The sequence below is a fragment of the Chionomys nivalis genome, chromosome 4, assembly GCF_950005125.1.
Source record: "Chionomys nivalis chromosome 4, mChiNiv1.1, whole genome shotgun sequence".
Lineage (NCBI taxonomy): Eukaryota > Metazoa > Chordata > Mammalia > Rodentia > Cricetidae > Chionomys > Chionomys nivalis.
Window position 1 is genome coordinate 10,042,463 of NC_080089.1, and position 26,620 is coordinate 10,069,082.

At 44.0% G+C, this 26,620-nt stretch overlaps 1 protein-coding gene across 1 annotated transcript in view; it reads right to left on the reverse strand.

Moving 5' to 3' along the window:
* Positions 1-7,237, reverse strand: part of Arhgap42 (Rho GTPase activating protein 42) — a 220,821-nt gene extending 213,584 nt beyond the window's left edge. The window contains exon 1 of the mRNA XM_057768277.1: positions 6,793-7,237. Coding sequence (XP_057624260.1) covers positions 6,793-6,946 — 154 coding nt within the window. The 5' untranslated portion in view covers positions 6,947-7,237. The remainder of the gene's footprint in view (positions 1-6,792) is intronic.
* Positions 7,238-26,620: the final 19,383 nt, after the last annotated feature.

Genomic DNA, 26,620 nt, shown 5'->3' on the forward strand with positions numbered 1-26,620 from the left:
TTTTGTTACTGCTGTTAACAGAAGAGTCTCCTGTAGCCCAGTATGGCTGACATCTTGCTATGTAGCCAACTTACCAAATCAAGCTATGAATGCTTTCCTCATTCCATGGTAGGCTCCTAGGTCCAGCATACCTAAGCTTCCTTCTAAGACAGTTCACTCTGTTTACTGACACTAGGTTTGCCTTTTACCTTTAACACATATCTCATTCCAGATCACAAATAAGTGCGTAGCAGTGAACGTCACACTGATGTCTGTGACTGTGACAATAAAATATCTACAGGGAGCTATGCTAGTTCCCTCCCTAGCGTAGTCTGCATCCACTTGGACCGCATCCCAAGCACTGGAATGAGCGCAATGCATCTTTGTGGGGTCATGGGACACTAGAGTCATAAGCATCTTCTTCTAGAAGGCAGGTGATACGCCCAGTGAATGGCTGGGTGCGTGAGGAAAGGCCATCAACAAGGTATCGATGCTGGAGGAGTTCCCACTGGGAAAGATGTTATCAACAATCTCTGTGAGAGGAAAATTAGTTTCAGAAAAACAGCATCATTAAATTAATTATATGAAGTTGACAAGTTCTGTGCTGGTTTTTCAATATTGTTTACATTAAAATTATAAGCTTATCTGCTTTTAAGACAGTATGAATGTAACACACAGAATTCATTTCATGCTTACACACTGCCCTAGTTTGCAATGCTGGGATTAACAACATGAGCAAGGGTTGGGACGGAAAGGATTTATTCAACTTAACTTCCTGGTCATATTTTGAGGAAAGTGAGGGCAGAAACTGAAGAAGAAATCATGGAGAAACAGTGCTTACTGGCTCTTTATCTCACAGTAATCTGCCTTCCTACAGCTCAGAGGATGATACTGTCCGCAATGGACTGGGCCTTTTTACATCAATGAACCAGTCAAGAAAGTGCTTCACAGACATTCCCACAGGTCACTCCTATGGAGACAAGCCCTCAACTGAGGTTCCCTGTTCCCAGGTCTTGTCAATTTGGCAACCAAAATTAACCATCACACGTATGTTTAACAATCACAATAAATAATTGAATATATATGAGTCTCCATTATGGTTGTTCCCTTAAGAACTTTGAACACACAAGTTGAAGCAACTCTTAACTGCAAACTGAATAGCTAGCCAGTTCCAGCATAAACCCCTGAGAGGAAAACCAGAAGAGAGGAAGGCTGGTCCAGATACTGCCCAGCAGTTTGGAGGGAAGAATGCAGACAGAGGTGTTATCTAGAGGGGTTATCATCTTATTTCAGTATCCACCAGGATGGTCCAAGACACCCAGAACCACTGAAACCCAAGCATATCACCTACTAAAGGGCATAGTGTTGGCACAGAGTCCATACAGATCACACCAGCACTCAGCTTCATCTCTGGACCACATATAATGCCTACTGCAATGTAAATAAACAAACCTGCTGCACTATGCTGCTTTGGGGAAACGACTGAACAGGCTAGACTGGAAATTGCCCCATAGGCTCATATGTTCGAATACTTCCCAGTTCATGGACCTGGCTGGGAAGAATTGGAAGGTGTAGCCTTGTTGGAGGAGGGGCTTTTCTTTATGCTACATTTGTTTAACTCTATGAAGCTGTGATTCTCTGCCTGACTGAAAGACCTGATAGTCTAATAAAGAGCCAACAGTGAGGCAGGAGCAAGGATAGGTGAAGCTGGCAGACAGGAACCAGGGGAGAAGGACATCAGGGGCCAGCCATGCAGCCACCCCATCACCCAGCCACCCCGCCACCCAGCCACCCAGCTAGCTACATAGCGGGCCACAGAGTAAGAAGGAAAGTAAGATATACAGATGTAAGAAAAAATAAAAGCCCAGAGGGAAAAGGTTGACGGGTTAATTCAAAGTTAAGAAAAGTTGGCAAGAATCAAGCCAAACTAAGGTCGGACATTCATAAATAATAATAATCCTCTGTATGTGATTTATTTGGGAGTTGGGGGGCGGGTCCCACAAAAAAAAGAGTAAAAACATCATACAACAGCTGTGTGTCACTGAGTAGGCTGTGAGGTTTCAAAAGTCCATACTAACCGCCACCCCCACCACACACATGCACCTCTGCCTGCTGCCGGCATAACAGAATGTAAAGCTCTCTGCTAATGCCCAGCATCAGGCCTGTCCCCTTCCTGCCCTGATAATAGACTTACCCTCTGAAGCCGGAAGCCAACCCCCAGTTAAAGGCTTCCCTTTGTAAGAGTTGCCTTGGTCATGGCGTCACCTCACAGGGGTAGAACAGAAAGTGAAAAAATGGTAAGACGAAGATGCTCCGCATCCAGAGTTTTAGCTCTCTCCCTGACTGCAGATACTGTACTATGTAAGCATGGAGACCAGAACCCACATTTAAAAACAAAAACAAACAAAAAAAAGTGTCTGTGGTGGTGTGTCTGCATAGTTACAACACTGGGAAGACTGAGGCAGAGAATCCCTGGAGCTGCACCCAAGCCAGCCACGTCTACGTGGTGAGTTCCAGGCCAGTGAGAGATCCTGACTGTACAAACAGCGTAGACAATGAAACAGAACTGACCACCTGAGGTTGTCCTCTGGCATTTGCATGTGTGTGTGCTTGCACTCACATACACAAATAAAAACTGACAAAAATGTATACACTTTTGACACACAAAGTTACATTCTGACACATGCGTATACTGTCTAAATCAAGCTAATCCGTGCGTCACCTCATACACCTCTCTCCTTTACAGTTACAACAGTCGAAATCTCAGTTATTTTAATCCATTCCCTCCCGATCGCCACCCAACTTCTCTTTCCGCAGTCTACTTCAAGAACAACGTTCATTTCTATCAAGGAATCTTTAAACACAAAGTATAGACAAAAATAAATATGTGGGAAAAATATGGGGGAATAATACTGAAATATTTTATCACATGATTCTTTGAAAGAAAAAAATAAGTAAAATTCTGTGATTTAAATATTTTAAAACTGGCACCTTATAAAGGAATAAAGTTCAATAACATAATATTTGATAAGGGTGGAACTTTTGAGTCACACAGCCTCAACCAAACTTGAGTCACTGTTTATTAAGAACATGGTCAAATGTCACTTCTAGATATAAGGTGTGTGACGAAGTCAGTGGGTAATCACAGGAGTGATATTTGTAGCTAGTTGCCAGCTATTATCTTCGGGATTTGAACTCTGGTCAAGATGGATCTGCTAAACCATCACCCTTTTCCTCAGAGTGGGTACAAAAATGGAATGGAATCATTTGAGGTGGAACCATATGAGCCTGTCAGACCGACAACTCTGGAAACTGAAGGCAAGAAGAGCAACCAGTGGAGAGGTTCAAAATGAGCCTGGGCAACATTGTGAGCCCTCACCTCACGGAAGGCAGGAGGGAAGGAAGGAAGGAAGGAAGGAAGGAAGGAAGGAAGGAAGGAAGGAAGGAAGGAAGGAAGGAAGGAAGGAGAGAAAATGGAAACATTAGCTGCTCTTCCAGAGTATCTGAGTTTGATTCCCAGCATCCACATCATGATTCACAACTGCCTATAACTTCAGTCCCAGACCCCGACTTCAGTTCTGACCCCGTCTTCTGGCCTCTGCAGGCACTGCACACATCTGCTTCAGACAGATACATGCAGGCAAACACTAATATGTAGGAAATAAAATTTAAATCTGGTTCAACTCAGTATGGTATCTCAGTATGGTAATGGAATGTTGTGACTCCAAAACTCAGGAAGCTGAAGCAGCTGGTTTTCAAGTTCAAGGCCAGTCTGAGCAGCATAGTAAGACCTTGTCTCGAAATACAAGGAAACAACATCATCAACAAAAAAAAATCCCACAAGATAAAACTATTTAATTCAATTTATAAGCAACCTTCTATACGATCAACTAAAGAGACCAGTGTCAAGAGACATGCATAGTTTTACTGGGACAGGGATATACATGTAAAACAAAAGAGCGTGCACAATGAGTGTAGTGCCAAGTGCCAACAATCCTGGGACTCTAGAGGCAGAGACAGGAAGACAGAGAGCTCAAGGCCTGTCTGGGCTGCAGAAGACTCTACAGTAAACAAACAAATACACAGGAATGTCTGCAGAAAAAATGTACCACATCAGTAAGAATAGAAATCAGAAACTCTTACCTTTAGTTAAACAGATTATATTAGAAAACCATTATTAGTGAAACAAGTTTAGGTCAAATCCTGAAATGGATCACAGACACAACTCATTAAACCAGTTGAATACTTCCTCAGATAGATAGGAAGAAAGTCAGGAGGACCAGACTGGAGGAGCAGGACTCTCTCGCTGGGCCTGGGAAAGCACTAAGCCAACTTCAAATCCTTCAAACAGGACACTACCATAGCAGCTTCTGAGGGCAGGCATCTAGCAGCTATAGACTGGCCTAGAGCATCCTCTTCGCTTAGAAGTGGATCAGTGAAAAGAAGCAGTACTCCCCTGTCTCTTCAAGCATCTTTTGCTTCCAAAGTTCCCATGTGATAGCTGATACAGGTGTGTGTGTGTGCGTGTGCATGTGTGTGTATGTGTGTGTGTTGGCATGCCTATAATCAACTGAATTGACTTTTGAGAGTCACTTCTGTCCTTCCACTATGGGCTCCAGGGTGTGAACTCAGGTGGTCAGACTAGCATGGCAAGCACTTTTACCCACTGAGCCATCTCACCAGTCCTGGGAATTCATTTAATGTGAGATAAAACAGCTTCTTCCACAAGGAAAAGGGCAGCAACTGTGTGCTAGTCACAGTAACACACTCTTGAGCGACAGCAGGTTTATACATTCAAGGGCAGAAGGGCCAAATTCAGAAAGCAGGGTCCCAGTGTGTACAACCAAGGGCAGGGCCACAGGCTGCATTCTTCCCAGGAGAGCTGTGAATGCAGACTTGTGTCTTTTCAGATCCCAGTATCAAAAGGTTGGGCATTCCTGGCATCCTCCAGGATTTTACACCCTCAACACGCCCTCAGGGACAAATGACAGAAAAGACCTATAGAGGGTCAAGAAGAAACACATGATCTTCACAAAGCTAAACCAAAGAATCCCAAGAAAGTGTGTAATATCACCAGTGAAATAAAATATATGTCAGGAAACATTTTCAACTTGTGAAACACCAAATGGTCACCTGCCAGCAAAGCGTGAGTCAGCCGGGCACAGCACACTGGGGGAAAGGGATGGCCTCTCTGAGGACTGAGGCAGCATCATGCTCCGTAGAGCTCAGTAAGATTTGCTGTGAGACCTCAACCATGATTTCAAACCAGATAAAAGGGTGTTCACACTTGTGTAGACAGGGCTCAAAGAACCGCAGTATTTCCACAAACCGCATAGATAATCCTTGCCATAGTAGTCTCAAATTCGGATTAATTGACAAGGGGCACAAATATACTTTCTTTATTCTGGAAAAATAACACACGTGGTGCATAAATATTTGAGCACCAGGTATGGCTAAAACCAAAGGGACTTGGAAGGCATTAATTTCAAGATATCTAAGAGAAATCCTTGCTAGTAATACAGTGTTCCAAATATAGATGAGACGCTGAGCACTGAGTCTGCTTCAGGCACACACAGACCCTCATCATGTAGTCCTGCACCCCACCTGTGCAAGGACAGCACCTCCTCTGGAAAGACCTCAGGGCTACCAAACCACCCAGAGGCCTCTCCAGGCAAGATCAGTGCCCTAGCCTGACGCCAAAGCCCCAGGAGCACTTCCATAGCTGAAGTTTTCCCAGGGAAAGGCAATGTTAAGCTTCAGCGTGTAGTAATTCACTTGGATCTCAGCATGAGAAAGTCTGGCTTGAGAAACCTTTAAGTGGTAATAGTGGAAGGGGAAGTTACAGGAGAGAAAAGAGGAAAGTATTTTGTCGGGAGGGGTGTGGGAAAGGAGGCAGAATCCAGATACTGACATCCATCATCAAAAGTCTGATTGAACTGAGACCTGAACTCTCTCTCTATACACACACACACACACACACACACACACACACACACACACACGATGCAGGCCAAAACGGTACTCAGAAAATTCTAGGACTGTAAAATCAGCTGCTACTGTATTGTTTTGGAGCCTGTCCTGGAACTAGCTCTTTTAGACCAGGCTGGACTCGAACTCACAGAGATCCGCCTGCCTCTGCCTCCCAAATGCTGGGATTAAAGGCATGCGCCACCACCGCCCGGCAGGAGTATATTTTTAAAAAGTCAAATCAATTACTGAAGTGTCACCGTTGTATGAAATTATTTTTCTAAAATATTACTAAATTCGCCAGCTTCATATTAACTCCGAAAACCATGCTCTTAATTCCACTCCTCCCAGGAGTTTTTGTTTGTTGTTTTTGTTTGTTCATTTGTGTTTGGACACAGGATCTCGCTCTCTCCCTGGCCGCCCTGTGATTTCATTCTTAATTCAGCCTAGCCTCAAACTCCGTGCGTTCCTCCTGCCACAGGCGTGTTCGCCTACCTCTCTAGGACTTAAAAACAAAACAACGAAAAAAATGAATAAAAACAAACAAAACACAACACAACCAGTCATCGAAACCTTGACAACAACAAACAAAAGTGTTCGTTCCCAACATCTTTTCTGCTACAAGTTACAAAAGTTGACTCTGAAGGGTTGTCTGGGGATCTTTCCCTTCCCGGTGTTGCCAGGGAAGTAAATAGGAACCACTAAGAACAGACTTTGTTGGCCACCAGCAGGGGAGCCCTTCAGCTTTTGTCCCCAATCCATTCAAACAAAAGAAGTTCGGTCTGAGTTTCCCAACCAGGGTCCCACACCCCGCGGGGCCCTGCACACCCCGGGCCCGCCACTCACTCCTCAGCGCCCCGATGAGCAGAGAGCCATCCTTCAGCAGCTCTTTGATGAACTTGTTGGTTCTCTCCAGCTCGATCTCGTGACACTGAAGTCTTTCCCTGAAATCCGGACTGTCCAAGTAGGAGTCGCTGAACTCCAGAGTGGGCAGCCCCATGGCCCAGGCGCGGTGGCCGCGGCAGCGGCGGGTGCAAGGGACACTACGAACGCGGGGAAGCGCGGGGAAGCGCGGAGGACCGGGCCCCGCGCGCCGGGCTCAGTGCGGCTACCCCGAGGCCGGGCGGAGGCTCAGGGCGCTGTCACCGGGGTGCATCGTCGCTCGGTCGCAGCGTGGGGGTAGCGAGCGCCGCAGAGCACAGTCTCCTGGCAGCGCCACTCGCGGGCCGTGGGGACAGTGGCGCACACTTAGCCAACGGCGCCCTGCGGCGACTCGGGCCCGCAGGGAAACCCGCCCCCTGTGCCGAGTGCACGCGGGCCGGGCTGCAGCTCCCGGGCCGACCCTCCTCCGCGCTCCCCGCCCCTCGCTGTCCCCGCCCGGTCCCCGCCCGGTCCCCGCCGCGCGCACTTCGTTCCTGGCGCCCAGCTCTGCTCCGCAGCCTTGCCCCGAGCGCGACCTGTTCCCCTCCCGGTCCGCTGTGATTGCCCGGCTCTGTGCGTCCCAAACCATCTCCTACCGCCCAGCGTCCCTCCCAGGCACACGCGAAGGGACGCCCACGTTAGCTGGGGCTAAAGTCAGTATTCTCAAGGCTGCTGGAGTTAACTCCTTCCCAGTCGCGTTCAGGTTTCCTTTCCTTCAGGATCCTGCCCAGACGTCCGAGGTGAGAAGGGTGTTCTGCCTGTTTCCCAGCCCCGCTGCACTGATCAGCGGTGAGGTGTCTGGAGTATTTCCCCCCAGCCTGTAAGAAGGTGGGAAGGTTTTTAAATTTACATATTTTGCAGTCCAGTTTTAGAGTCTCAGATTGGCACCTGGGTGGGTGTCAACGTGTTGACCTGACCAAGTATTTCAAAGGAATCCTTGACTCCTTCTTTGGTGGTAGTGGTGGCCGATACTCTCACTCAAGAGGCTGAAGGAAGAGATTAGTTGAGAGTTCAAGGTCAACATGAACTGTGCGCTGAAACCCTGTCCTTGGGGTAAAAAAAGAATTCCTGCATTGAGGAAGTCACCCCTGTGGCAGAGGTTTATCAAGTAAATGTGAGTTCCGTTGACATCCTGGCAGCAACAGAGGCCTCTGTTTACCCCATCCTGCCTCATAGGTAGAAATTCTGTGAACTCTTGTTACTTTTCTTAAGGATCTGCTTTTCGTTTCTACATTTCCATTGCTGTGTACATTTGAACCATCTGTTGTTTTTTTTTTAAAAAAAAAAAGTACAAATCATGGGGAAAAAATTCATCAAAGTGCTTTACATTTTTTTCCAATTAAATTTCAGAAACTTTTAGCTTCAATTTGTTAAGCATACAATAACATTAAAAATAGCATGTAAACTTTAAAATAGACAAAATCATGTAAACAATATGCATGAATGGCTTGTTTTAAAATCTTTTAAAAACTTACATCCCATTTTCTTTTCTCTCTTGCTCTCTCTCTCTTGTTTTTTTTTGTTTGTTTGTTTGTTTGTTTTGTTTTGTTTTTCTGAGTCAGAGTTTTCCTGGATAGCCCTGGCTGTCCTGGGCTGTCTTGGAACTCAAACTGTCAATCAGGCTGGCCTTGAACGCGGAGATCCACCTGCCTCTGCCTCCTCAGTGCTGGGGATTAAAGGTGTGCCCCACCACACCCGGTTCATATTTTCATTATTACTCTGCACACATTTGAAAAAACATGTGATGACAATTTTATTTTTAATATTTCATTTTATTATATTTATTTATAGGGAGGGGGAGTATAAACTTGTGACACGGGAAGTCCGAGGGCACTTTGCTGCGGTTGTTTGTCTATTCCATGTTATAGCTACCAGGGACTGAACTCGGAGACTCAGGCCTGGCTGCAACCGCTTTTGTTAGCTAAGCCATCCTGCCATCCCCAGTTACAGATATTTCAGTTTCCAAGTGTGGCCTTGTCTGTGGAAGATAGCAATGCTGTTGTCAGTTATGAAGGGGAGGTAGCGGGCTCTCTTTATGTCCATCTATTTGTCACACAAACTGAAGGACAGAAAACCAGTAAGGCCTCACACATTCCTGTTCCAAGCACCCAGATGACATGGACTGGTCTGAAAGAGTATGCAACAGAACAATTGCTTTTCTGTCTCATAACTGATGACCGACTCTGTGAAAAATGTATCACATCCTTTGATAAGCAGCTTTTAACGCTGTCTGTCGTTCAATTTTCTGCAAAACCTTACATGCAGCTGTTGTATAGATTCTAAGACCTGGGTTATCATTCCCTCATGTGGACAGGTAATTCTATGTTTTATGCTGACTATCTACACCACTGGGACCCAGGTAAAGTGAGATATATGGAAAGATAAAGAATTCAGAGCGTCCTGCTTGACTCTGAGATGTTCAGGAAAGAAAATCCAGAATGAATGAGCGAACGTAATCTCTGAAACAGGTAGGCTGCAGCCTGGTAGGGGTGCCACTGGAGCCCATAGTCACCCCATGGTGGAACTGTGACTTTTCTGCCCACCCTTCACCCAAGAGTACAGTGTGAATGAATGAATTTTCCTGTGGGTGCTTTCAGAGTTACCCATAATTCAGTCTGGTTCATGCTCTAATCATAGCTGGTAATCTGGCCTTCTCTCATGCCACGTCAACCCTGCCACCTGAGACACCAGAAACGGTTCGGCTTTCAGAGGAACTAATTGAAAGTTTTGTTTGCACATCATTATTTTCCGACCATAATAAATGAACCTGATCGTTTGCAAGAGATGGGCTTCAAAATGAAACTTTCCCAAATCTGCAAGTGTCATTTTTACCCCACTGGAGCCTTTCCAGAGACTTGCACTTTTGCAGTACGTGGCATTTGTTGGCTGCACAGATATTGTTGGCTGAACACACCCGCTGGCACCGGCGTGGGTATTGGCACAGGAAATGTCTCCGTTTGCTTCGTAGAGTGGTGATGAGTTGGGCTTTGTGTTTCTGTGCAAGGGTGAACTGGGAGTGGGGTTGGGCAGCAGATGCAGTGGTGCGAATCTGCCCAAAACCTTCTTTCCCCGTAGATGCCTCCAGAAGTGTGTCTGTGAAGGTATTGTCTTGCAGTTATTGAGAACAGACCTTTTCTTAAATTAAGTTTTAGTGTTTAGCTACATATTTAAGTATTTATGTATGTGTCTGTGTGTGAGCATGTGATGTGACGTGTGGACACGTGTCCTTGGAGATCAGAAGAGGATATCGAATCTCCTCGAACAGTGGCCTGTGATCCTTTGCAAGAACAGTGTGTGCCCCTAACCACTGAGCAATCTCTTTGGCCCTTTGAGGAAAGACCTACACCTCCAAGAAGCAAATTTTCCAGGACTACAATGATGTTTGGGAAAAAGACGACTAAACTGTGGGCAGCTGTAGAGTCTTTGGCGTCTTCGAAAGAGATGAGGGCCATTGTAGCTGTTGACATCCTTGGCTCTTGCCTTTTCTAAAGGAACCCCCTCAGGGCATGTTTCACACCATTCCATTTCATTCTCGTGTCTGTGAAGTCCAACATGATCATGCCCAAAGCATAAACAAAACAAAACAAACAAAAAACACCTGGCATTGTGGCACATGCCTTTATTGCCAGCAAACTGGAAGTAGAGTCAGGCAATCTCAATCAGTTAAAAAAAGCTTGGTCTATGAAAGGACAGTCAGAGCTATGTAGACAGACTCAGTCTCTAATAATAATAATAACAACAACAATAACTTTTTCAAAAGCATCTCTCTTAGTTAGGATTTTATTGCCGTGAAGAGACATCGTAACCTCAGCAACTTTTATAAAGGAAAATATTTAACTGGAGCTTGCTTACTAATGGTTTAGTCCATTATTGTCATGGCAGGAAGCATGGTGTCGTGCAGGTAGACATGGTGATGGAGAAGGAGCTGAGAGTTATCCAGCTGGATCCAAAGGAAGCAGGAAGAAACTGCCACAATAGGCCTTAGCTTGAGCTTCTGAGACCTCAAAACCCGCCCCTAGTTAGACACTTTCTCCAACAGCATGGCACCTCCCAATAATGTCAGTCCCTATGAGTCTATGGGGTCATTTTCATTCAAGCTACCACAATGTGATTCTTTTCTAAAAGTCATTTACTGTGCTTAAATACGTGTAAACTAAGTACATCCCTGGTTGTGGGCAGTCTTCACTGTCTTTCATTTCAGAACATTTTACCCTCACCCACTCAAACTTTATTCTTATTAAACTTGAGTCCTGTTGCCTCCTCCTCACCACCTGGCAATGGCTGTTCAGTTTTCTTTTTCTGCCTGTATGGCTTCAATGGCCTAGGTTCCTCATATGAAAGGAAACGCACATGGCCCCTTTGTGTATGTGTTCATTTACTCCAGTCAGTTATTGACAAAGAAGACATATTTTAAAGTCAGTGGAATCAACATTCAGTTTTTAAAGGTATTTTATCACATGTATATACTTAATTAATATTTATATATCCACTTGTTTATTTGCCACAGCATGTGTGGAGGTCAAAGGATAATTTGCAAGGCTTAGTTATGTCTCTCCACCATGTGGATTCCAGGGATGGAAGTCAGGTTATCAAACTTTTTAGCAAATGCTGGTACCCACTGAGCTATATCACCGGCCTGATTCTAATATACTCACTCTTCTAACAACAGAGAAAGAATATTAAGATTAGGCCCTGATGTGACAAGTATTGTTAACTCTGTTACTGAAATCATTGCAAAGACGCAGAGGTGACTCTGCAGGCAGGAGCACATGCTGCTCTTCCAAAGCAAGCGTGGACTCACATAGGTCATTGCTGCTCCAGGGATGTAGTGCTCTCTTCTGGCCTCTGTTGGCACATGTGAGTACACACACACACACACACACACACATACCGCACCCCAATAAAAACAAATCACTAAAAAGTGTTGTAATCATTGTTTTATTCCCATGATTTCTGTCCCTACCACTCCTCATCAGGTTGAGTGATATATGACATCACCATGTGACCTAATTACAGGCCCTTCGGGGGCTAGAAAGTGTTCTCACAGGCCGTCCCTCATACATAGATGTCTCCTAGCTCCTCTGATTACTGTCACAATGAACAAAAAAATAAATGCTAAGTACAGTTAGCCTTGAGATAAAATGACTTTGTGTGGGCATAAGAAATAGCAGTGTGCCACAGGGTAAGCCAGAGTATAGACCACTGTGTATGAGTGTCCAGGTTCCAGGAGCTCATTATCCAATAGACTTAGAAAACCAAACAGCTACAACCAACCATATGAGAGCCAAGAAGAGGAAGCCTGGATGTAGTAGGTCTACACAAGGCTGGGAGGACACAAGCAGAGGCAAGAGAGAGGGAAGAAATATGGTGAGTGATTTGTGAGATGACGTGGGAATCAAAATAGCTTTGCTTTCCATCCTGCATTTAAAAAGAATCAGTGTGATAAAAAATGGACTGTCCGGGAGAAGGGCAGCCCTGAGGATTGAGGGGTAGGGGTGGAGGGAGGGAGCTTGGATGAGGCTGGAAATGTGGGGGAGGGGTTGGGTGTGGCTTTAGTTTAACAGACAACCATATCAGCAACAAACCTAGACGACCAAGTAAGCAAGCAGAAGTGACAACAAGGCATGGATTTCACAGTGATGACAGGACAACAGCTCATGTACCTGATGTCCTAAGGTTGATGCTCTGCTGCCCTATTCTCAGAGAACTGGGTGATGAAAAGAACAAAGCCCAAATACGAAACCTTCATCAGCTACGACTATTAAGAGAAGACAGACATGGAGTAGGAAGGGAGAGAGAGAATGAAAGACGACAGAAGGAGGGAAAGAGAGAGAGAAACTAATTAGCAAAGACAGAAGGCATCAGTCATGATTTCCATAAGGAATTTTTCTCTTGTGCTAAGTCATCTGCTCACTGACAAAAAGTCATGGAGCAGTTTTTTCTCTGTCTTAAGTTATTTATGTCAATCATTAAGGATAAAGCCAAAGAAGACAAGGCCAATACACACAGATTTCTTTTATTTCTCTCTGTATGGGTAGCACTTGTGTGACAGAGCCCCTGGAGCCCAGAAGAGGGCGTCAGACACCTTGGCACTGGAATTGCTGGAGGTTATGAACCCACAGAGTGGGTACGGGGAGCTGAACTCAGACCATCTGGAAGAGCATCAGGCATGTGTAACTACTGGCCATCTTTTCAGCTCTGGTTCACATTTGCACTTTAAAGTCAGTTGAAAGCTATGGTCTACATGGAGAGTTACAAGCTGGCCAATGAGACCGCATCTCAAAAAAAAAAAGTCAACTGAATCCTCATTTTAAAAGATACTTTTATTACATTAAAAGAAGAGGTGTGTCCTTTGTACCTCTGTGGGCAGCATATGATTCTCAGAGTTCACGGCCTACATCATTAGACCAAGAGCCTTGAAAAGCTAGGCAGGACTGTCCTAATTAATGACGACTTCCAGCCCTGCTGTAGCCTGTTCTGAGCAATTTGTGTAGGGTGGAAAGACATCAGTGTTCACCGTCCATCTTGTTTGAGACAGCATCTCTTGCAATGCACAGTGTTTCTTCCTGAAAAGGCCTTCTCCCCAGCTTTAAAAGAGTTATTTTTAAAAGAGTTCATATTTCCGTACCTACAGTCTCATGTAATCAAATTGGGCTTCAGACTCTATATAGCTGAGGGTAACCTTGATCTGCTGATCTTCTTTTTTTTTATTTTTTGGTTTTTCGAGACAGGGTTTCTCTGTAGCTTTAGAGCCTTTCCTGGAACTAGCTCTGTAGACCAGGCTGGTCTCGAACTCACAGAGATCCGCCTGCCTCTGCCTCCCAAGTGCTGGGATTAAAGGCGTGCGCCACCACCGCCCGGCCTGATCTTCTTACCTCTACCTCTTGAATGTTGGGGTCTCAGGTATATCCCACTAGGCCTGATTATTATGGTCCTAGGAATAGATCCCAAGGTCTTGTGCATCTTAAGCAAGAACTCTACTAACCTAACTATCTCCTTAGCCTCATTTTCATAACTCTTATTCCTTAAAGCAGTGGTTCTCAACATGGGGGTCACGACTCCACAAGGGTTGCATATCAGATATTTACACTGTGATAACAGCAGCAAAATGACATTTATGAAGTAGCAATGAAATAATTTTATGGTTCAGGTCACCACAACATGAAGAACTGCATTAATAGGTCACAGCATTAGAAAGGTTGAAAATCGTTGCTTTAAAGAGTTTTAAACAATACTGTTGGGAATGCATGACGCTCTAAAACTGTCCAGAATGTCTGTCCCTGGCTTTGTTGCTGTAAAGACATCTTAGAGCGGGTTTGGAGACATATAGGGGAAGGCTACCCTGTTTGGCATGGAGGATCCCACTTGTTGCTTGAGCTTGACTGGACATAGAAAGAGAGGAAGGAGCTCATTGTTTGCTTCCAACCCCTAAGTGTAGCAACCAATTGGCAGCCTGCCACGGACCCTGGCATAGGCAGGGAGGGACATCTTGAGGAAAATAACATGTCCCACTGTGGCTTAATGACACTAATTCAAATAAATAACTCCACATTCAGCAGAGAAGTTATCACTGGAATTTTGCCCATTCATGAATGGTTTAGCCCTAACAGAAGTAGATTCACAGTCCCTGTGGCTGGAGCAGGTCCTCCAGGAAGAAAACATATGGGAAAGAGCATCTGGCTAGGAGTCACTGTGGCCACTTCCTTTATGGGAGACTGTCCCCTCCTCAAGTGCACTGTCTTCCATTCGGTTTGTGTGGACAGACTAGAGCCAGAAAGATTTTAAAAGTCAGCTATAACAACGACAAAGCACAATCATTTCAGTAGAGGGCAGAGTTACTATTTTTATACTTCATACATTTTAACATTTGTTAGTGAATTTTTTCTCTTCATTAGTTTATTAAACTTTAACTGAGAGAAAGAAGTGGACTACTGAGAAGAAGTGTTAATTTTGCTGGATAAATAAGAGTTGACAGGGAGTTGAGGACTGCCCCGGTACCTCAACTTTTTACACACCCGCAGCTCTTGCCCTCATCTCATGGTAAAGCCGGGGTTCAGTGCAACAGGGCTCAGCAGCTGCAGGAAAAGCTTTCGGGTTGTTCTGTATTTTTTCTTTAGAGACAAAGTCTTGTGTATCCCAGAATGGACGTGATCTCACTATGTAGTAAAGGGTAATAGTGAACTTTTTATCATCCTGCTTCTGTTTACTGCTAAGAATGATGGCATGCCTAACAATGCCTGGTGATGGAGATTAAACCCAGCACTTCACGTATGCTAGGCAAATATTTTTAAAATCATAATCAAAAAGAAAAGAAAACACTTTGTTTTGTCCTAGACACTGGGTTCAACTTCGCACAGAGAGGAGCGCTGTGCTCGACTGGGTGTACCAGGGGTACCAGGTGTGGTGCGGTTCCTTTTCTGTCCGAGTAGGCCCTTCTCTTGGGAGAGATCTCCTAAGCACAGTGACTCCCTGGCGGTAGGGTAAGAAGTCAGTGTCTCAGGCACAGTGTCTTGAAAACTTGTCTTACAGGTCCTGCTCTCTGAAGACTGAGGGTGACTCATCTGACTTTTCCTTCATGTCTGGGAGAGAGAAAGGCGGAGAGAAGGGACTAGGATATAAATAGTGACAGAGCTTGTCTGATAGGGAGGGGGAGAAGAGAGAGCAGAGGAAAGAAAGGAAAGATGGGAAGAGGGGGAGGAGGGATTTTGCTTGGCTTCTGGATACTCACAGTAAAATAGGAAGAATGAATGAACTAGCCAGGCATGGTGGTGCATTCCTTTGATCTATGCACTTGGGAGGCAGAGGTAGACTCTGGGAGCCTGAGGTCAGTCTGGTCCACACGATGTATTCCAGGACAGCCAGGGCTACATAGAGAAACTCTGTCACAAACAAAACAACAACAACAAAAAGAATGAGTTAACTGCCCCACCCTTGCAAACCAGTGCCTCATAATTATTGTTGAGGTCTAATTCCTGGTAATAGCTTCTTTCTGCCACTCAAAAACTGTGAGGTAGCTAAGAGGTTACATATAAGAAGGAAACTGATCTACTATTGTTTTCTAAAATAAAGCCAAGGATATTCACATTAAAATAGTACTGGGCTAGCAAGGTAGCTTAGTGGATAAAACACTTGCAAGCAAACATGAGTCCAGTTCCCCAAATCACACAAAAGACAAATGGGTGTGTGGGTGCCTGCAATCCCAGTGAGTAGTGGTTGAGAAGGAAATTCATGAAGCAAGTGGCTAGCCAGACTGACCCAAATGACTAGCTCCAGGTTCAGCAATAGACTCTACCTCTTTGAACAAGGTAGACAGCAATCCAAGAAGAAAATTAACACCAACCTTGTCACCCACATGTGCATCCACACATATATAAACACAGATATACATACAAATACACACACATACGCAGAGCAAAGGAAGAACAAAAAACATCCTTCTTCTCATCCAGGTGCATGTTTGTATTCCCAGAAGTAGGGAGGTGGACGTAGAGGATTGACCATTTTAGGCCAACTTGAACTATATATTAAGATCTTATCTCCAAGAAAATAAGCAAGCATTTCACACTAACTATCCATTTAAGCATGCAGACTAAATAATGATAACTGAAAACTGTCCCTCTCCATCAGAACTGGCACTTTCCGATGATTCATTCGGCAACTGCCATCACTTGGCCGAGGTCTGTTTCTCTCTGATGCTCCTAGCAGCTGTCTCTCTCCACAATGACATCCCAGAGGCTCGACACAGACCTTTCACTACACCTCAGACTTTTTCTTTAACCTGCTCTTCTAATTTCTTTCTCTTAATTCTCTTGCCTCATTGGTTGACTGAGGAAGGAACTTGATTGGCCAGCTATCTTGGTATCTCTGGGGTCAGCTTCTTCCCTTCAAGCCCTGGCTTCAGCAATGCCCTGGCCCTCAGTGCCTGGGAAATTAAAATAAGCTCTTGGCTCATGTCTGTGGGTTGTTTGAACTGTTCTTGAACAGTGATTGATGATTGGCGTATCTTTATGAAAAAGCAAGTCTAATTCTCTCCTGGTCTTGAAATCCTTCAGAGTTCTCACTCACTGACAATAGAGTCCAAACTCATAGTGTGCCACCCCACTGACTGTTATTGCTCCAGCCCTATTGATGGTCTTCTCTTGTTTGGAATTATGCTACAGTTAAGCTTTGTTTCTCAAAAGGCCCTTAATAAGCTGCTGAGAGGAATCTTGACCAAGGTCTCCACACATTTCCTTGTGGGTGTAGAGGTTCATGCCTGTAATCCCTGTTCTTGGGAGGTGGGGGCAAGAAAGGTCAGGAGTTCAGTATTGGCTACATACCTCCAATTCAGCCTGGGCTAAACCAAAAGAAAACAAGAAGCTTTCTCTTTTATGTGTTAACTTTGGGGGTTGTCTTTCTAAGTCATAAAACATGTTGAGTCATCAATGTATGTGTGATGCTAGAGTATGCAGAGGGGTCTCCTAGAGAGCTTGTTTCGTGGCCCTCTCTACTCAGCAAGTCCTGCTGTGTTGCCGAAGAGGATTCCAGCGGGCTCTGAGTGAGTCTGAGTGATAATAGTACCCTGTGATAATGGCTACCCTGTGAAGCACGTTTTAAGGAAGAAAGGTCTACAATGATGACTGTCTTCTGGGCACTTCCACAAAAGTCTTGTCATTGTTATTGGCTAAAGAAAAAGCGATACAGACATATTTTGTTAGATTTCACTTTTTAAATGGCGTGTGTGCATATGCACCTGCGGGAATAGGAATGAAGATCCCCTTGGAGGCCAGAAGAGGAAATCAGATACCATGGAGCTGGAGTTACAGAAAGTCATCTAATGTCAGTGTTGGGAAGTGAATTTGAGTCCTCTACAAGAGCATCAAGGGTTCTTAACTACTTAACCATCTCTCCAACCCCTGTGTGATATTTTGAAAAACACTCATTACAGATGAAGTTCAAATTAAGTCACAATTTGCTGGATGAATACAGATCTGGTATTTTTAGATAAAGTCTCCGTAGCCTGAAACTCGCTTTGTCCATCAGGCTGGGCTCAAATGCAGACATCTGTCTACCTGCCTTCCAAGTGCTAGGATTAAAGGTGTGTGCCATTACACTCGGCTATAATGTTCTGTATACCTTTCAATGCATGTGTTCGCTTACTTTAGTGACTGTCTCTTTTTAGTCAAAGAAAAAGATGTCATCTTATTCATAATTATGTTCCACATCAGACAGACTCAACAAACATCTCCAGAAAGAAGAAATGAAAGCAACATTTGGTGTTGTACATCTTGACCCAGAAAGAACTGTATCCACTTCCAGCGTGGGTGCCTGAACCCACGATGCTCACACACGACTGAAAGAAAACAAAAGTATCCAGTAATTGTAATATTCCTCTTCATGTAATTTGATTCCAGTGTTATATTTCAAAGGCATTACTTGTCCTTGAGGGAATCTGTTGGAAAATCTATTTACCCTCACTTTCCGGAACTTGGTTGAAGTTAGAACATAAAGTTTTCAAGTAAGGCAAAAGAAACCCGATGATTACATTTTGGTTGATGCATCATCAGAACTAAAAATAGGATGAGAAGATGGAAAATCATTACTGAAACCTCCATCCAAATCATGGTTAAAGAGTGTGGATGAGCTTGAATCATGGCCGGTGTTCATCTCTCAACCGTGCAGAGCCATGCAGAGCAAGTTCTGAAGCGCATGGAATCTCCTGGATTCAACTTCCCAGTTCTGGCTTCACCAAGACTTTGTTTATTTGTTTTTGTTTTTAAAATCATGTTTTTATGACACCCATTGGTGCTTGACTCTGCCAGGCTCTCTCCACGTCCCTCCCGCCTGTGGGTGGGCCGACTGAGGACACGTGGTACCCTGGATCCGGACCGTTTTCCGTCTCTACAAATGGTAAGGCTCTCTTCTCCAAGTCAGCATTCCTCTCAACATTCATTTCTGGTTGGTTCCCATAGCTAGAAACGCGATCCGACCGCCGGGGGTGATCCTTCTGGTGTTTGAGCCGTTTTGGCTCCCCTAGCACTGCACACACTGAGCGGTGCGTTCATTTTGGGATCGGGAGTTCCTCAATTTTTTTTTTTTTTTGATTTTTGGGTTTCTTTCTTTTTTTTTTTCCTTTTGGACCTCTTATAAGTGGTCCCCGCTGTGAGAGACCTCCTAGGTTGGCCTCAGGCCCTTGAATCCCTTAGTCACCAGAGCCTGCTAGGCTCAATTATCAACCCCGCCTGCAGAGGGAGAACGTTCCCCTTCTGGGCCTTAAGGGTTCCACTGTTTTTGCTGCTTTCATGTTTTCAGCTATGGGAAACAAAGCCTAAAAAAAAAAAAATGATCGGCCACCCTCCTGTAAACTTGCTGCCAGTGTCCTGCCTTCGCTGGGCATTCCCCGCCCATCTATAAACGTTCTTTTCCTCTGCTCCCATTACTTCTGTTCTATCCCTGCCACCGCTACAGCTGGTCCCGCAGAAACTAACAAGATTATTCAGATCCGCAAGGCAGCTGTTTCCAGTTCTAGCCTTTGCTCCACACTGTGACACAGCATCTATGCCTCTCTTGTTATTATATCTAAAACTCCTGCAGCTCAAAAAAATGAGGCTTCTCCATACAACACATGACAACGGCCATTTTGACTGAGGTCAGGTGCCCTTACCTCCATCTTAACTGAGGTCAGGTGACGACACCGTCATCTTAACTGAGGACCAGGTAAAGTGATCAAGTCCCGCCATTTTTACTGAGGTATACCCTGCCTGGTCCCCCAGTTTACTTATGTTTTTGTCACTAAATTCCTCTTACTGACTCTGTTACATGTGTGTTTTGCATAGTGGCATGCCTTTGGTAGGGCCCACCAAAAGCATCCACTTCTCCCAATTCCTATTTAATGGGTATGTATATGCATATATGTGACTTAATACACGTATGTTTATTGTTAAACATTATAATCATCTGTCCATTATATCTCATTCTAGACTAAAAAAGCAATAAATATCATGTTTTAAATTATAAAATTATATACTTTTAAGTCTCTTACAAAAATACAGTATATTTAATCCAAATCTGCTTTCAAATATATTAAGCTGTTCTCTCTATTGTCAGTGCTACTGTTATGCTTCTATTGCAAGCACCTTTTTCTTCTTTGTCTTTTACAAGTACAAATCTTTCCTGTTGAGAGCCAGTACAGTCCAGCTCGGACCCAGCTCTGCAGGCAGATTCTATACTGTAGTTATAACTCATCTATACCCAGTAAACAGCTCTCAATTGCTCAGAGACCTGGGGAATATGGCATTTAAATATTTAATTATGAAAAGTCTTTTCAGAAAAGAGAGAGACAGGTTATTGGCTCCTAGCAGCACTCTACTTCCTTCAAAGAAGACAGAATACAAACGGGCACAAAACAACATCCATCCACAATTCGCTTCATCAACTGCCAAGCACTGACCACTGGCAAAAACTGCCTTTCATCTAAACTGAAGATTCCAGACAGTGGAAAGAATTGCTGGAGTTGATAGCCTAGCTGCTCAGGTCAAGGTAGGCTTGTCTTCCTACAGATTTCTAACCCACAGGATCTTCTAAAGCCTGGCAGGCCCTGCACTAAACAGCAAAGGGCAAATACAACCCTCAACAATGACAAGGAGGACCCTGAGAAGTAAGTCTAGTTAGTCAACCAAGTAAATTCTCTGTCATTTTTCAATCAATAATTCAAGTAAAATTTTGTCCTTTGCAAAGATCTCTGATACAGTTTGACAGCTGAGAGGTTTTGTCAGTTTAAAAGGACAGCCTCACCAAACAAGTTTCAATAAGACACAAATAAAAGTTATTAAAGTGTGTAACTGCAAGTTATAAAAATGTGAGGACAAAATTCTCTCTCATGCTGCCTTACATACTCTTTTTTTTTTTTTTTTTTTGGTTTTTTGAGACAGGGTTTCTCTGTGGTTTTGGAGCCTGTCCTGGAACTAGCTCTTGTAGACCAGGCTGGTCTCGAACTCACAGAGATCCGCCTGTCTCTGCCTCCCAAGTGCTGGGATTAAAGGCGTGCGCCACCACCGCCCGGCCCGCCTTACATACTCTTAAAGATACTTTTCATTATGTAAAAACATCTGTCACAGTCATTCAGGTATAACTATGCTGCTGTTTAAAACTTATGTTTTAAACCCAAAAATTCTTGTGAGTTCCAGGGAGCCAAATTGAAGGATCCACCTTAAACAGGTCAGATACACCCCTCTTAATTCCTTGGTCCTAATTTTTTTTTCTTTCTAAACTTAACTTTGTCCTCTGTTCTGCCAATACCTTGCCTGGTTCAACCTGAAAACCAGAAAAACAAAGCAGCCAAGCCACTAGAGATGTCTTACCTCTACCAAGGCTAAGCGACTGTAGGATAAGCAGACTAAGCAGCCCAAGCCTCTCTCTCCTCCCATTCTATATTCTCTCTATTGCTGGTATTAAAGGCATGACTTCCTAGTACTGGGATTAAAGGTTGAGCCACCACCACCTGGATTTGTTCTAGCATTGATCTTGTGTAGCCCAAGGTGGCTTTGAATTCACAGAAATCCATCTGCCATTGTCTCCCAAATCCCAGAATTAAAGGTGTGTGCCAGTACTGTCTAACCTCCAGTGGCTTAGCTTTGCTCTTCTAATATTCAGGAAAGCTTTGTTTATTAAAACATAAATAAAATATCACCATAACATTAAAGTGATTTAAAGTACTATTCTTTGAGTATGGTACTGCCCACCTGTAATTATAGCACTCAAGAGGTCATGGTAGGAGGATCAGGAGTTCAAGGTCATACTTGGCAGAGAGATTGAAGACAGGCCTGGACATTCAACAAAATCACAAGGCTTTTCCTTTGGTAACGAAGAGGAAAGAATACAGACTAAAAACAGATTTTCTCTATTTATTTTCTGGTGTGTAAGTAAATTGTCTGTCCACACATCAGAACGGGACTTCTTCACAATTTCTGTTCTCCTTGCCTGGCCTTGAACTGTACTTACAAAGGAGTCAGTCAAGCCTCCAGGTTCCATCTACCCCTGGGGTTTTTACTTTACCTGTATACTGAGTTCTAAATGGAATTCTGCCCTATGAATCTCCGTGCTCAAACAGATATCCACACAGTCTGCCTTCTGAACATCTAACATTCCTACACACTAACCACAGCTGTTTGTTTAGTTCATTCCAGGAGCGACAAACACTGTCACTATTTCCTTGCCTTTTAAGGCAGCAATCCAGTTTAGTACAGGCGGAAGGGTGGACAGGGAGAAGCCATCATCATACAAGAGACAAAAATACAAGCTATCGCAGCAGTCTGTGCTTCAAATGTTCACTGAGATGAGGCAAGCACAGTTCATACATTATATAAAAGATTGGGAACAGTGCTGTGGCGGACAACATAGTCGAATGATAAATAGGAGGTCTGAGTGTATGTGTGGATGCCTATGCGTGGAGGTCAGAGGCTCATCTGGGGCTCTTCTCTACTGATCAGCTAGAATGCATGTCCATCCTCCTGTCTCAGCCTTCTAGCTCAAGGGATTAAAGGCACACATGGACAAGGCTGGTGTTTTGTGGGGAGCTAGTAAACTGAACTCAGGTCTTACATTAACCCATTATTCTTATTTGTGTTAGCCACATGGCTTGGTAGCTTTTTTGGCAAGGCAGTCACATCGTGCTTCCTCTGTGTCTGAGTGATGGCTGCAAACTGAAACTTCCCTCTTTCCAGAATTCTCATTGTTCCACCTCTACTTCCTGCCAGGTCACCCTGCCTATACTTCCTGCCTTGCTACTGGCCAATCAGCATTTATTTAAAATACAATTGACAGGGCACAGACCATTGTCCCACAGCACTTGGGTCCTCATCTTGTGTAACCAGCACTTCAGTCAACTGGCTCCATGGTGAACATTTATAAGAAACACTAAAAAACAATTTCTTTCTTTAGTTTTATCTATTTTCTTTTTTACGTATAAGGATGTTTGCCTGCATGTACATCCGTCACCACATGAGTGCATGGTGCCTGTGGAAGTCATAGAGGGCATTATGTCCTCAGGAACTGGAGTCACAGATGGTTGTGAGCCACCAATTGGGTACTGTGGTTTCGACCCAGGCCCTGGAAGAGCAACAATGGCTCTTTCTTTCTGGTCCATCTCTCTAGTCCCTCTATGCAGCTTTTGAAATTGTTGCGTAGGATGGTTCATTGATACGCATTGCTCCATCTATGATATAATCCTTTTATCTCACACAAATATTTCCTTCCCAGATTGAAGTGCCCTCTTTACCTTTTGAATAAAAACCTTGAGCTACAAATAAAGGCTATATTATGATTAGAAGTATGTTTGTCAAGGGACACCCACATGGTACAATGTTTTTTTAAAAGATTTGTTGGCATTTTTATTTATGTGTGTGCATGTGTGTGTGTGTGTGTGTGTGTGTGTGAGAGAGAGAGAGAGAGAGAGAGAGAGAGAGAGAGAGAGAGAGAGAGAGAGAGAGAGAGAGAGGAGAGAGAGAGAATATGTCATATGTATATGCAGGGGCTAATGGAGGACAGAAGAGGGCAGTGGTTCCCCTGGAGTCACAGAGATTTGTTGGCCACCCAGTATGAGTACCGGGAGCCAAACTCTTACCAGCAGTCTGCAGCTTCCACACAGACCCAACTATAGTTTCCCAATGGTCTCACAGTATCTGTTGCATAGTTTTCTTCAGAGATGGTGTGGTGTTCATCAAGACAGACTTTTAACCCTCTGCTTGGGCAGGTCTTTCCATTTCTCGTACTGTCTCATTTAACTCTCTGTATTAGTCAGAAGTTAGTCAGTTGTGACCAAATGGACTTGACTCAGTGTTGGTTCAAAGAGAGACTTTATTGTTATTGCTGTTCTTTCTTCTTTTGGGACATGGCCTCTCTATGTCGTCCTGCCTATCCGGGAGCTTGATCTGTAGGTCAGGCTGGCTGCAAAACCTCAGAAGTCCTCCAGCCTAATGCCTCTGTAGTGCTGGGATTAGAGTGTGTGCCACCATGCCTGCCCTGTTGTTGTTTTAATATAACATTTTTATTAGTGCTTTGGGAATTTTATGCCTGCACACAATGAATTCTGATCATATTCACCCCTTACTCCTCCCTAGCTCGTCTCAGGTACACCCCCTCCTTCCAACTCCATGTTCTCTCTCTCTCTGTGTGTGTGTGTGTGTGTGTGTGTGTGTTTAAGCCCACTGAATCCAATTTGCACTGCTCATATCCTCTGCCATAGGGCCATCTACTGCAGCAGGGGACAGAACAGGAACACACCTTAAAAAAATCATTTCCATCCTCCAGAAGCCATAAGCTTCTCAGTTAGGGTGGGGCTCACACACCCCATCCAAGGGAATAAAACCTTTTTTATTTTTTTTATTGTTTTTTATTGATTTTTATTGAGCTCTACATTTTTCTCTGCTCCCCTCCCTGCCTCTCCCCTCCCCTTTAACCCTCTTCCAAGGTCCCCATACTTTCAATCAAGGGAACCTTTTTTAAGGGCAAAATTTACTTAATTGAAAGTCAGTTGTACATCAGACCTTACATGTGGTCCCATTAAGATCTTCTCCATGCCTAACTCTACCTTAACTTTTAATTGAGATTTCCTCCCTGATCATAGGTCGGACAATCAATTCCACAGGTACCTATATTTGAATCTTGCTGTTCCAGAGAACATATAGGAAAGTTAAAAGAGGACATTAGCTCTCTCTCTAAGGGCCATGTGCCCCATGGAGGCTTGAATGAGAATGCCTCCCCATAGGCTCAGATAAATAAAGATTATGAGATGTGACCTTGTGGGAGGAAGTGTGTTACTGAGGATTAGCTTTGATGATTCAGAAGTCCTTGCCATTCCCAGTTAGCTCTCTCTCTCTCTCTCTCTCTCTCTCTCTCTCTCTCTCTCTCTCTTCTCTCCTCTCTCTCTCTCTCTCTCTCTCTCTCTCTCTCTCTCTCTCTCTCTCTCTCTCTGCCTCTTACTTACAGATAAGGATGTGTGTGAGCTCTCAGTTATTGCCCCAACACCATGACCACTTGCCTGCTGCCATGCTCCCTGCCATCATGGTCCTGGACTCTAACCCTCTGGAACTGGAAGCCCTATAAACTTTCTCCTACCAGTTGCCTTGCTCATGATGTCTCTTCACAGAAATAGAACAGTACCTAGGATATGCCATGCCAGTATCTCAGCAGAGAGACAGTGCTGTCTTCTGACTGTCCATTGGATCATTGGTACTCCTTGTGATCTGGAGGAGGGTAGGTGCTCAGAATTAACCACTGTAGCAGAACTGCTATAGGGAAAGGGTTGCTGAAGACTTGACAGTGGCAGATGGTCACTGTGTTGTCATAAACACTAGCAGTATTGTTTTTCCAATTTTATGGGTTCCACGAGACTGCTTTGCCAAAACTCAAAGTACAGTTGGTAAATAGATAAACTAACTCTTCTAATGACTTTTTTTTGTTGGTATTTAAGTTGGAGAGTACATTAGCTATTCAAGTTTTTGGTGTTTTTAAAAAAATAAAAATGTAATGTATTTATTTTATGTGTGTGTGTGTGAGTTTGTGTTGGGGTACAAAGTGAAGGTCAGAGGACAGCTTTCAGGGATCCATTCTCGTTCCACCACATGGGTCCTAGCGATCAAACACAGGTCATCAGCTTGGCAGTACCTTAAACCCTTCAACCATGAGCTATTTCACTGGCACACATTAGGTACTTTAAAAGTTCGTTTTCACCAGCATGGTAGCACACAACTGTAATCACAGCACTTGGGAGGTGGAGGCAGGTGGATCAGGGATTCCAGGCCATCTTCGACCATAGAGTGAACCCACAGTTCCCCAGAGATCCAAGACACCTTGCCTCAAAAAATTTTTATTTTTCTGAACAGAAGGGGTATATAAATAGGCATCTCAATTTCCTTTTCAAAGTAAAAATATTTTGGCACATTTTATGGCCTAAAAAGAAATCTGAAATATTTTGCAAGTGGTTGCAAACAATAAGAAAACATTGCTTTAAATATATCCTAACATTGTAAAAAGAAATACCAATATGCTTACATAAAATATCTGCAACATTTTTTCACAGTTGGAAATAATGTTTGTTACAAAAGTTATCATCAAGTTTTGCTCTTGGTATCATTTAAAAATAAGTTTCAAAAATTAGAACACTTAAGAAAAGCAAAACCTCAGTTAATACATTAATAAACTAAGTCACTGTAGTTGGAAAATAAAATACTGTGATTTGAGCATCAGTGTCCTCCTAGGCTCATGGTTTTGAGCACTAGTCCAAACTGTGGCACTGTTTTGTGGGGGAGATGGCCTGTTCAGGCATACGTCTTAACTGGCGGCCGGCTGGTAGTCCAGCAATTCTCATTTGTTTCCAGCCTTTGGTTTGCAAGATGTGAGGCATCTCAGCCACAGATGGCTGCAACCATGGACTCTATATGGTTTCCTCACCATGGTGGATGGTTCCCTCTCAAACCATGAGCATATACCAATCCTCCATCCTTTAAGTTACTTCTATCACAGCAATGAGAAAAGAAAGTAAAAGAGAAAAATGAAAAAAATATGATATAGAGCTTGGCGCAGTGCCCAGTTCTTTAGTCCCAGAATTGAGGCAGCAGCAGGAGGATCTCTGAGTTCAACACCAGCCTGGTCAATAGAGTTCCAGGACAGCCAGGACTGCACAGAGAAATCCTGTCCCAAAAAGAAAAAGAAAGAAGAAGGAGAAGGAAGAGGAGGAGGAGGGGAAAAGAAGGGAAGGAAGGAAGGAAAGAAAGAA